Raw genomic sequence first — 12,462 nt, 5'->3', positions numbered from 1 at the left:
ATATTTAAATGTAAGGTCAAAGCACCACTTTGTTCCTGTTGATTACTAGACTAGCTGCCCTGCAGTCAAATTTAGTTTAATTAGTTTTTCAATATGCAATGCTTAAAGGGGTTTTATTTTCAAGGATATTTGGAGCTCTCTTGTTTTACAGAATATAAAATTTACATTCTAAGAGACCTACCTTATTTACATCTAAGAGACCTACCTTATTTTTGCATGTGTTAAATTGTTGTGTAGTGCCACCTGCTGGTTCATTGGCCACATAATAATACATTGTCTTAAAAATATAAAAACCAGAAGAAACCTCTAGTTGGGCCGGTCTAACCCTCCTCCTTTTACTTCAACAACAGTCCCACCCCACCACACCCCTAAAAATGATAACTCCCTGACCACCCTATGACATTGAGCCTCTGCCTTCAGAGACAGAGGCTCCTAGGGACCTCCTAGTCAAACTTGTATTCAAACAGATACACTTGAAAAGATTTCTATGTAGATAATAAACATTCAATTCTATGTAGAACTTCACAGTGTTCTAAAGTGTAGTCCCTGATTATAGTTTCACCAGGAAGCTACTTTAAAGAAACCTATCAGACCTATCAGGGTCTTCATTCTGGTTCTGGCCTTACTCTCACTTGCCTTGGGATCTTTATCAAGTCTGTGAATGTCTTTGCACTTTAGTGTCTGTATCTGTAAAGTGGAAAATTTTTGTGTGTGGTTTTTTAAATGTCTCTTAAATCCTGATAAACAGCTAAACAGTATCAAAAGGCAGCTAAATTGTATAAAAACTACCTGCGGAAACCATACAAAGTATTTAAAAATATATAATGCATTGGACAAGTGCATGGTGGCATTTTTATGTTGGAAGTCTCATTAATTAAGTACCATTCAAATGAAAGTGCATGATTTTAAAAGAGCTTTTCACTGTAGAGCTGATATGTGTTATTTAAAGCAATGCTTCAGTTGCTATGTTGCAGTATAGTTCATTGACACAGACCCTTAGAAATTGCTTCTGGACAGTTTTATTTCTATGGTAGCCTGTTCTGTTTTTTATATAATGAGGGCCAGTTATATCTTGGATAAATAACAATCACTAATAATCTGAAGACATCCTATTAGCAAGAGCAATGACCAGAAAAATTTCGACTAAAATAATATATATAATTAAAAGAATAGGTTTTAGTTTTTACTGCTTTTTTGTTAATTTTTTTGGAAGTATGAATGAACAGTGAAATGGTTCAAAGTTAGGCAGTGGCCAGGATGAGAAGCTAAAATGCAAGCTAATTTGCATATTGAATAATTTTGGTATAACTCTGTAATAATGAGAAAGAATTGTAAGTCAGAAGAGAATGTGAAAAGTTCGTGTCTTTTATAAAAAAACATGTTCTGCTCTTACCAACCTATCACTGGTTACAGGCTTACCAGAAAAGGCAGTGGCCCATTACCAACAGGCCATCAAACTTAGCCCCAGTCATCACGTGGCCATGGTGAACTTGGGAAGACTCTACAGGTCACTGGGAGAGAACAGCATGGCTGAAGAATGGTACAAGCGGTAAAGTTCCCTTTCTTGGCTTTATAAGTTGGCCAGGAACCTCAGCAATCGCTCATCAGCTTCTTAGTTAATGGGAATAGGTGTGCTGTCAGAATACTAGCAAATTTTGCCAATTCGGGTAATACAAATTCTTATCTCCAAAGAAAGCAACCACAACAATATAAATGGGATCATAATTCATGACTTTGGCTTGCTGATTAGACTATAGTGCTGAACCAAGGTTGAAATTTAATTCCCACTTTAGTCAGTCTGTTGTTTTCTGAAGCCATAGATTGCAACCCCAATCATAAATAGCAATTTTAAAAATGAGAATACATGAAAAACTATGCACACATGAGAACAGATTCATCATATAATTGATGGGAAAGAAGCTTGGGGCTCAGTTTCTCTATTGATAGGTCGATAAGACAATCTTACGTTCCAAGTATGGCATCATGATCATTTTGTAAAAACCTTGTTCTTGGCCAGGCGTGGTGGCTCACACCTGTAATCCCAGCACTTTGGGAGGCCAAGAAGGTCGAATCACCTGAGGTCAGGTGTTCAAGACCAACTTGGCCAACATGATGAAACCTCGTCTCTACTAAAAGTACAAAAATTAGCCAGGCTTGATGGCAGGCACCTGTAATCCCTGATACTCAGAAGGCTGAGGCAGGAGAATCGCTTGAACCTGGGAGGTAGAGGTTGCAGTGAGCCAAGATTGTGCTGCTGCACTCCAGCCTGGGTGATAGAGTGACACTCTGTCTCAAAAAAAGAAAAAAAGAAAAGAAAAGAAAAAGCCACAAACCTTGTTCTTGATATAAAAACAAAGACCATAGTGGAGCAGAGGTTCAGACCATGGACAGTCATCCCTAAATCTAAGCCTAGATATTTGGAAATGTACCTATTAGAAGAGAAATGTCAATTAGATTTTCTCCAAACTCAGCGCCCTGCAGGTGGCACACAAAGCTGAGATATTGTCACCTTTGGGAGCACTGTATTACAACACTGGCCGATACGAAGAGGCTTTGCAGATTTACCAAGAAGCTGCAGCACTTCAGCCTTCTCAAAGAGAGCTCCGCTTGGCCCTGGTGAGTAGGATGAAAGAAAATGAAGTTGGCAACCTAAGCACAGCCAGCCATAGAGAGAGTTGTAGTCCTCACGCCTCAAAACTGGAGCTGGAATGCCGTAATACATCCACTGTATGAATATTCATACAGCCAATATTAGAGCCATTCTCTAGAGACATGGACACCAAAAATACTGCATTTTTGTTTTGAAATAACTTCAAACTTATGAAAATGTTGCAATAATAGTAAAAAATTACCATATACCCTTTCATCCAGATCCAATGCTTTGTAACATTTTGATGCATTTATCACTCCCTTGTGTATGTATGTAGACGTGCATATACATACATGTATATGTGTGCATATTTAGATATGTATGTTTGTATATACCTATTATTAGTATGTGCTATTTTTTTCCTGAACCATGTGGAAATTAGATGTACATATCATTCCCCTTTATCTCTAAATACATTTGCAAATAGTTTCTAAGAAGGACATTCTCTAACATAACCACAGTATATTTATTAAACTCAGGAAAATTAACATTCATACCAACAAAATTTTTATCTCAGTATTTGGAACTTCACTCCTTAAATGTGCAATACATCAAATTTGTTATCTTGCTATAAACACACTGTTCTGATGAAATCAGAGGAAATTCTTTCTCTTCTGACATATTTAGTCAACCTTTTTTTAAAAACCACAAGCCATTTCATTGGATATCTTTGGTGTTTCTGCCATTCACTCACAAACGGATGCACAAAACTAAGTAAAGACACAAACAGCAAAAAGTCAAAACCTGAAAACTGGTGATTCAGCCTTCTCTATGAGTCACTAAATTGATGCTGAGCATGTTTGTCAGGAATGCATTCTGAATGCTTCTATTCAGGGATGCTTTATTTGATAAGGTAATAAAGTCTCTGCTAAGCCAAAGTCTATGTGGTTTTGTAGGCTCAGGTTTTGGCCGTGATGGGTCAGACAAAAGAAGCTGAAAAGATGACCAATCACATTGTGTCAGAGGAGACCGGGTGCCTTGAATGCTATCGCCTCTTGTCAGCCATCTATAGCAAGCAGGAGAACCACGACAAGGTAAAGAAGGACCTTGTTTTGAGTTCTTTGGATTCATGGGTTAAACATGGGGTGCACCTAAGTGATTCTCGAGTTTGCATGTTTATAAGCCTGGGAGATCTTAAATCTTATCAGTCAGCGTATCCTATCTTGTGGAAACTTTTCACAGATATCCCCTTAACACCTAAGATATCCCCTTGTAATAGTATTTTCTGGGCTTCTGCTTGATGTAAAGCTTTTATGTGGTATTGTCTCAGTTTGTTTTCAGCTAAGTCTATAAAGATCAAGACCAACATTTATATGCTTTATTATTTTGCATTTTCCTTCTTCTATATTGTTTTATGTAATCCTTTACAGGGTTGTTATGAGGATTACATAAAACAATATAGAAGAGGAATATATAAGAAGATTACATGAAACAGTATCTAAGAAGGAAACACAGGGTGACCCGGTGTCACAACTGTTATTGTTTATCTCCATTTTAAAAGTCACATAATCAGTAAATTTATAAATTGACTCAATAAAAGAATTGTTGAAGGCCTACTATGTTCTGGCCACTGTAGTAAGCATCAGAAATAAAGTGGTATAAAAAAAACAAAAAGTCACTGTCCTTGTCTTCGTGGAGCTAACCCATAGAGAAGGAGATTAAACAAGCACTCACAAAACAAATGTAGAGTGATAGCTGTGCCCAGGGATATCATGAAGAGCTACCTGTCCCAAAGAGCATATAATCAGGGGACCCAATGACTCTGGGAGGCCAGGTTTCCCTGTGAAGTGATGTGAAGGTGAGGGCTGGATGAAGAATAAGAGTTAACAGGCAGAGGAAGAAGCAAGAAGGATTCTGGTCCGGGAAACACACATGAAAAGCCCTGTGGCAGCAGCAAGGGGCCTCTCTGAGGAATGGGCATGAGGGAGCGGGAGTACCGTAGGAACGCAAGCACAGGCTGCTGGGAGGAGACTCTCTGGGGCCAGGCCAAGGGTTTTATTCCTTACCTGGGGGAAGCTTTGGGTTTCTGTGGAGAGGAGCAACATGATAGATGGTTGCTTTGAGGGGATCTTTGGCTGCAGCGAGGTCAGTAGGTGCTGGGGGCAGAATGGTCACTAGGACCTGAGAGGGACTGGTGGGGTGGTCCCGATGGACCCATGTTCAGGGCAAACGTCTGATGCCAAATCTTGTTTTCTTTCAACTGTATCACACCACCTCCCTGTAAAGTAATCAAGGATATTTTAATGCCACTCATCGATACATGAGAAAACTGGAGTGTAAAAAAGTTATTTTGACAGGGCCACTAATTCCCAGTGAGAAAATCAAAGATAATGAAGAATGTATATATATTTGAGAAAGGCCTTCCTCTGATTCCCAGGCTGGAGTGCAGTGGCATGATCTCACCTCACTACAAGGTCCACCTCCCAGGGCTCAAGAGATCCTCCCACCTCAGTCCCCCCAGTAGCTGGGATTACAGGTGCGCACCACCAGACCTGGCTAATTTTTGTATTTGTTTGTAGAGACAGGGTTTCACCATGTTGCCCAGACTGATCTTGAGCTACTGGAGCAATCTGCCTGTTTCAACCTCCCAAAGTGCTAGAATTACAGCCATTAGCCACCACGCCTGACCAAGAATTGTATTTTGATTATCACATACCATACCTGCTGACACATAGGAACAAAAAGTATAAATTTTATCAGTTAAGTAAGTTTTTCTTTACCTAATCAGCATTTATCCTGTCTTAATTTCCAACCTCTGCAGGCACTTGATGTTATAGACAAGGCTCTTCAGCTGAAACCAAAGGACCCAAAAGTCATTTCTGAACTTTTTTTCACAAAAGGAAACCAACTAAGAGAGCAGAACCTTCTTGACAAAGCTTTTGAGGTATAAACTCTTCATTGAAATTAATACTCTTTTGATCTTTAAGGAAATATGTACAGTAAGATCTAAGGTCACTGGCATGTTTGTGGAGTGAGTGAGTTTTTTGACTAATTGACATAAAGTTTTGTTTATTTTTTTATCATTGAGCATCTGGCCCTTGACTATTCAGAATTACACATTTATTTTTCTGAGTAATTATTTTTAACTTGACGTTCACAGTATTCCGCATTTTGGTCTCAAACTAGCTTCTCTCTGTCTCTCTGCCTGCAAGAACCTTCTATTTCAGCTGGACTAGTACCTGAAAAGCCTTGGACATTTCCACATGTCCTTGAAACGCCCTCTCTTGACTTGGAAGATGAGATTTCCACTCATCCACCAAGACACAGTCTTTGTCCTCCTGCCTTAGGAAGCCCTCCCTAACCATCCTTATTCCCTGTGACCTTACTTCTTCTGAACTCTTAAAAAGCATGGACTGTCTCATGAAGGTACCAGTCATTTGAAAGTGTCACATATTATGTTGTACTATTAGGTCCGTCCCCCAACCCCTGTATGTGTGTGTGTGTCTCTGTGTGTACAGGCAAGTACAAATCCTTGCATAGTTTATCTCCCCAATTAGATTGGACTTTCCTTGTAGAGAGGGGCTGCATTCTTCTCTGTTCTAAAACAGTGTTTTGCATCTTATAAGGTGTTCAGTATCTACGACTTTGGAATAAAACTTATTCACAGGTTAAACTCAAGAAGACATTTATAAGTAGAAATAGAAATGTTAGTGTTGCATACTTTAAAAATATGTAACAAATATGTAACAAAAATATGTAAAAATATGTAATTTTAAATGCTTTCTCCTTATATCTGGTAAAGCCACAAATTAATGAAGTCATAAAATTATACTAAATATATTATAGGAAAAGTGAAATCTCAAATGATCCAATTGTGTTGGGAAATAAACAAGTGAGTGACTTTTAATATATTATTGGAAAACACATGGAAAGATATTTGGGAAAGCTCATTTGAATGTGAACCCTTTAAACAAAAACAGAAATTGTGGCATTTTTCTCTGAAAAACTGTAAGCATTTTTCTCAGAATTTGTAGGGTTTTCTCTGCCTTTTGAACATTTTCAATATCTTTATTCTTAAGTTATTTATAACTAATGTGAACATTATTAATAACTTGTGAATATTTATGTGTGAATAAATTCTTGCATATATATATATGTCCATTGATTCATAATAACAGCTAAAATGTATTAGCACTTTATGCATGATTCATATGTATTTTGTAACTTAATCTTCACAGGAATCCTACAAGAAAGGCATGGTCATTATCATTATTTTATAGTTTTGTAAACTCAGGCTTAAAGTTCATATCTTGCTCAAGGTCACAGAAATGGGTAAGAGATGGCATCAGGGTTTTTTGTTTGTTTGTTTGTTTTGTTTTTTTTCTTTATTTTTTTGAGACGGAGTTTCGCTCTGTCGCCCAGGCTGGAGTGCAGTGGCCGGATGTCAGCTCACCGCAAGCTCCGCCTCCTGGGTTTACGCCATTCTCCTGCCTCTGCCTCCAGAGTAGCTGGGACTACAGGCGCCCGCCACCTCGCCCGGCTAGTTTTTTTTTTTTTTGTATTTTTTAGTAGAGACGGGGTTTCACCATGTTAGCCAGGATGGTCTCGATCTCCTGACCTCTTGATCCACCCGTCTCGGCCTCCCAAAGTGCTGGGATTACAGGTTTGAGCCACCGCGCCCGGCCGGCATCAGGGTTTGAATCCAGCTCTCCTACACTACATTCCTGTCTCTGCTGATATAAATTAATCCAAGAGACACACCCTTTCAGTTTATTTTAACAGCCTTTTGAAAGTATGGTTTCTTAGCATTTCTTTCTTTCCCTTAAAACTGAAGTAGAGGAGAATGGACCAGATTTTACTTGATGGATCTGTTTGGTCATATTCTTGCTAATGAAAATAGCAGGAAACATTAAAATATATGCACAAATACTTAGCTTTGTAATTAAAGGCAATGCGTTTAACCTGTGGCTTTATTTCAGGTGACCACTTGAGACTCAGTGGTGAGCATACCTTTGATGCAAAACATGCGTAATGTTAAAAATATACCACACATCACTGATACTACATTTAATAGGATCCATGTTATTCAGACCTAAGAAAGTGCTTGAGGGATAGGTAACTCCCTTTAAATATTTGAAGACTTTTCATATGGCAGGGGAAAAAAGAATGTCTAATGAATAAAACTATCCCCTAGTGAAGTAGATGTTCTTAAAGAGGTGGTGATCCATTTGAAGAATTTCAGCATAGGCTGAACATCTAGGTCAGTTATATTGTAAAAGGGCATACTGCATTAGGGTTAAACTGCTTAGAAGACTACCCCAAAATTCTGTCATTGTAAAAAGAATTTTCTTACCAATTCCATTTGCAGTGAAAAAAGGCCAAAAAGTACAATTTTCTTGCAGGTCAAGGACAGTTGAAAATGATATGATATCATAGAAATCACCAGAATTCCCCGCAGGCATCCTCAGTCTCTCTAAGTCCAAAGGTTAGCTCTGCAGGGAAATTATACATTTCAGTTTCCTCCACTTTAGAATCATCAACTTTGAAAAATAATAGAAATAAACAGGGTCTCCTGTGAACTAGTAGCGGCTGGTTTCATTGTATTAATACCTTAAATTTTCACATGTGAAGAAAGTGGTTTTGGCAATCCTGGAGCGTTAAAGATGGGGATTTGTTTCCTAACCTGAAGTTATTTCTTATTTATTTAGAGCTATAGAGCGGCTGTGCAACTAAATCCAGACCAAGCACAGGCCTGGATGAACATGGGTGGCATCCAACACATCAAGGTAGGAGAATAATTCACTTCCTTGTGGACCGGGCTTTCCCCTTGTGTTTTCTCTTTCTGTCTTTCTTCTTTCTTAACGGATCAAGGAACTATTGTTAATTTCCTTTTTGAAATCATTTGAATATCAAAGGCATGGGAGTTTAAAAGTGAAATAGCTCAGTTTATGTTCATTTTGCATTATCTAGATATTGAATATCATGAAGCTATTTTAAAAATAAATCTATATAAATTAGATTTTATGATTTTTCTAACCATGAAGAAAATCATATGTACCTAACCGAAATATCACACAGCGGATAAAATCTGTTTATGGGAACTAAATCCTTGTTCAAGCTCAGTAGCTCAGTATACTTTAATGTCTTCCCAGTTTAACTCACTGTCAAGATTAAAGTGTTACTTAGAATATTACTTTCTATCTCTTATATCTAATATACGTTTTCTCCCTAATTTTTTACTGAAAAGCAAGCTTGTTTGTTGTTTTGTTTTTCCAGAGGAAAAGCACTACCTTTGGGTGAGTCTTCCCAAGAATTGAAAGTGACCTTTGGGGGACTATTATCTGTAACTAATGCAATGAATGATTCGCCATCATTCATTTATCCATCCATCCATTCATTTTCTAAGCATTTATGGCAAACATCCTATGTGCCAGATCCCCTTCCAGACACTGGGAATACAGTAATGAACCAAGAAGACAAAAATTCTTGTTCTTCTGGTGCTAGCAGGAGGAGATATATTAATATAAGGAGGAGGAGGAAGAGGTGATATATTACTACATACATACATGAATGCTTAATGCATACATACGTACATATGTATATGTATAAAATATATTAGATGGTGATAAGTGCTAAGGAGAAAAAAGAGAAAGAACATTGGAATGCCAGGGAATAAGGGCTAAAATTTTAAATTCAGGTGGTTAGGAAAGGCCTCAGTTATAAAGTAGTATTTGAGCAGAGACCTGAAGGAGTAAGCTGTGTGGCAAAGTAGGGAAAGAGCACAAGCACGTGCCAAGGCCCTAAGGTTTGAGCATGCCTGTTGTTTAAAGAGTAGTGAGGCGGCAGTGTGGCAGGGAGAGAGCAAAGAAAAGGAAATGGGAGAAGCTGGGGTCAGAGAGGGTGCAGGGTCAGATCATGCAGGCCTTCAAGGAGTTTGTAGTTACTTGGGCTTTTATGCCAAAGGAGTCAGGGTTTTTGGAGGACTTTGAGCAGAGAAATTCCATGATCCAACATGTTTTTAAAGAACCACTCTTGTTTAGCTAACAGATTTTCAGTCTCTGCACTGACAAAATAGCAGTGTAGTGATTAGAATTTGAATGAAGTCCTAATGGGTTTCACTGTTAAGTGGAAACTGATCACTCTTGGAAGCACACACAAAAAAGAGTACCCATGACTACACAAATGGGAGGGGTTAATGGGATAATTACCCTGCAACTGACAGCTTTGATCTGATAGATGGTGAATTCAGGCATGATATTTATCAGAGCCAAATTGCCCAAGCTCTGATCTTAATGATATTCTAGGGTATCCAGTAATATCTAGTTGGGAAACATAGAATGAACTTACTTTAAAAGAGTAAAATGATAATTTTAAATATTTTTAATCATATACTAAATAGTTACATTTTCAAATACAGTCATGTTATGCATGACATCATTTTGGTCCAAGGTGGATCATATATATGATGATGGTCTCATGGTCTCATAAGATTATAATAACATGTTTTTACTACATCTTTTTTGTGTTTCAATATGTCTAGATACACAAATACCACTGTGTTACCATTGCCTACAGTATTCAGTACACTAATATGCTGTACAGGTTTGTGGTCTCGAATCCATAGGCTATATCATATAGTCTAGGTGTGAAGTAAGCTATTTCATCTAGGTTTATGTGGCTATATCCTATGATGTTTGCCAAAAGGAAAATCACCTAATGACGCCTGTCTCAGAAGGTACCTTTGTCATTAAGTGATAAATGACTGCAGTGTGCTCAATATGTTTTCAGATGGAGTGTGTCTGCAGCGAAAACAATGGGTTTAATTGTTAATTAGAAAAAGTGCAACAAATACACTCAAAAGTGTCCCCAAGAAGTCTGGAAATAACAGAGAAAATAGTATGTCTACTGCACTCTTTAACAGGTGAACCCATTGCTTTAAATTAGGAAGTACTTCCCTTGGGAAAGTGTCTAGAGATTAAAGAAGGATCTATTTATTACATTATTTTAAAATATAATTAGTGCTGAGTAAAAGTTAGTTTATCCTGTTTTTTGTCTCTGTGGCCATCATTTACTAGGTTGACCAATACAAAATTGCCACCTTTGTAGTTTTAAAGTGGTCTGATATCAGTTAGTTTATTTGATGCAATCTAATGTAAATATATAGAGCAGACACATAGCTCAGATGTGGTCATTTTGATGCCACTATTAGAATGCAGGGTTGTCATTTTATGAAGCCTAAAAGATAATTATGAACTTTCTGTGTTTTGCATTGCCAGGTAATGTGTGCATCAGGCATTGTTATCCCATTCCTAGGCCTCGCTCCTTCCCTGAAACGGGGGGAGGCTTAGGCAGGCCTGAGAGCTCCAGCACGGTTGAGAGTTGGAATATAGTACTTTGCAAGGAGGTTGCAGAAAGAGATGGGGGAGAGAGGAGCGAGTGTCATAGTTGTCTCTTGCTCATGACACTTGGTTATAAAAAGTGATGCTTCTTATGAAGTCTTACATATAAGATGAAATGAGTGGACCAAGAAATTATAATACATTTTTTATCATCAAAGAGTTGCATCAACCAGGCTATAGCACAAAGTCTGATTTTCAGTACTGCCTCATGACAGTAAATATGCATTTCTTTCTTTTTTCTTGAGATGGAGTCTCGCTCTGTCACCCAGGCTGGAGTGCAGTGGCGCAATTTTGGCTCATGGCAAGCTCTGCCTCCCAGGTTTACACCATTCTCCTGCCTCAGCCTCATGAGTAGCTGGGACTACAGGCACTCACCACCACACCTGACTAATTTTTTTTTATATTTTTAGTAGAGACGGGGTTTCACCGTGTTAGCCAGGATGGTCTCAATCTCCTGACCTCGTAAATATGCATTTTCTAGAATGGTGCTGTCCAGCAGAATTTTTGTGACAATGGAAATGTTCAGTATCTGCCTTGTCCGAGGCAGTAGCCACTAGCTACATGTGGCTATTGAGCACTTGAAATATGGCTGGTGCAACTGAGAAACTGAATTTTTAATTAATTGTAACTAATTTAAATTGGAAAAGCCACTTGTGATTAGTGGCCAGCAAGTGAACACAGTTCTGGAAATTGGATAATTCAGATGTTTTACCTAGCATCTAGGGAATTGGAGACACTGACTTAAGGGATATAACTATTTTTTAAAATAGGGCTTCTAGGCTGGGCACAGTGGCTCACATCTGTAATCCCAGCCCTTTGGGATGCTGAGGCTGGCAGGTCACCTGAGGTTGGGGGTTTGAGACCAGCCTGGCCAACATGGTGAAACCCTTTCTCTACTAACAAAATACAAAAATTAGCCGGGCATGGTGGCACACACGTGTAGTCCCAGCTACTCTGGAGGCTGAGGCACGAGAATTGTTTGGACCCGGGAGACAGAGGTTACAGTGCCCTGACATTGCACCACTGCCCTCCAGCCTGGTTTACAGAGGAAAAAAAAAATAGAGCTTCTACTTTAGTTCAGAAAAGGGCAATTTGAGGAAGAGAAAAGGAACTGGGTTTTGTGAGAAAGGACAGAGAAGCCTGGTGATCAGAGAAGAAGAACCCAACGCCCTTGACTGGGGCTAACATTCAAGGAGCCTCCTGGAAGAATCGTTTCAAAATCAACCGCAGGCAAAACAGATTGTGAGAGCACTCTTAGACCCAAAAGTGTACAGTTGTCTGCATGTAAGTGCTTAGGCTAATAAAAATCAGAGGACATTTGGAAGACATATCCTCGAATTGAAAACAATAATAATTGAATATAACAAATGCAAGTTCCCACTTGTTCAGCAATCTGTTTAACTTCTTATCAGAGTCATTGTTAATACTTCCTTTTGTTGTACATGCCAGTGCCTGGATATCTAATGCACAGTT

General features: G+C 38.6%; 1 protein-coding gene across 2 annotated transcripts in view; it reads left to right on the top strand.

Annotated features, from left to right (window-relative positions):
* TMTC1 (transmembrane O-mannosyltransferase targeting cadherins 1) overlaps nucleotides 1–12,462 on the top strand; it is a 292,296-nt gene that overhangs the window by 272,481 nt on the left and 7,353 nt on the right. For both annotated transcript variants that reach the window (XM_023209004.2, XM_023209003.2), the window contains 5 exons: nucleotides 1,414–1,549; nucleotides 2,472–2,616; nucleotides 3,547–3,684; nucleotides 5,412–5,534; nucleotides 8,299–8,376. In XM_023209004.2, coding sequence (XP_023064772.1) covers nucleotides 1,414–1,549; nucleotides 2,472–2,616; nucleotides 3,547–3,684; nucleotides 5,412–5,534; nucleotides 8,299–8,376 — 620 coding nt within the window. The remainder of the gene's footprint in view (nucleotides 1–1,413; nucleotides 1,550–2,471; nucleotides 2,617–3,546; nucleotides 3,685–5,411; nucleotides 5,535–8,298; nucleotides 8,377–12,462) is intronic.

This window comes from Piliocolobus tephrosceles, chromosome 10 (assembly GCF_002776525.5).
Source record: "Piliocolobus tephrosceles isolate RC106 chromosome 10, ASM277652v3, whole genome shotgun sequence".
NCBI classification, from domain to species: Eukaryota; Metazoa; Chordata; class Mammalia; order Primates; family Cercopithecidae; genus Piliocolobus; species Piliocolobus tephrosceles.
Note: the sequence above shows the minus strand (reverse complement) of the source record. Positions and strands in the feature narration are given on the sequence as shown.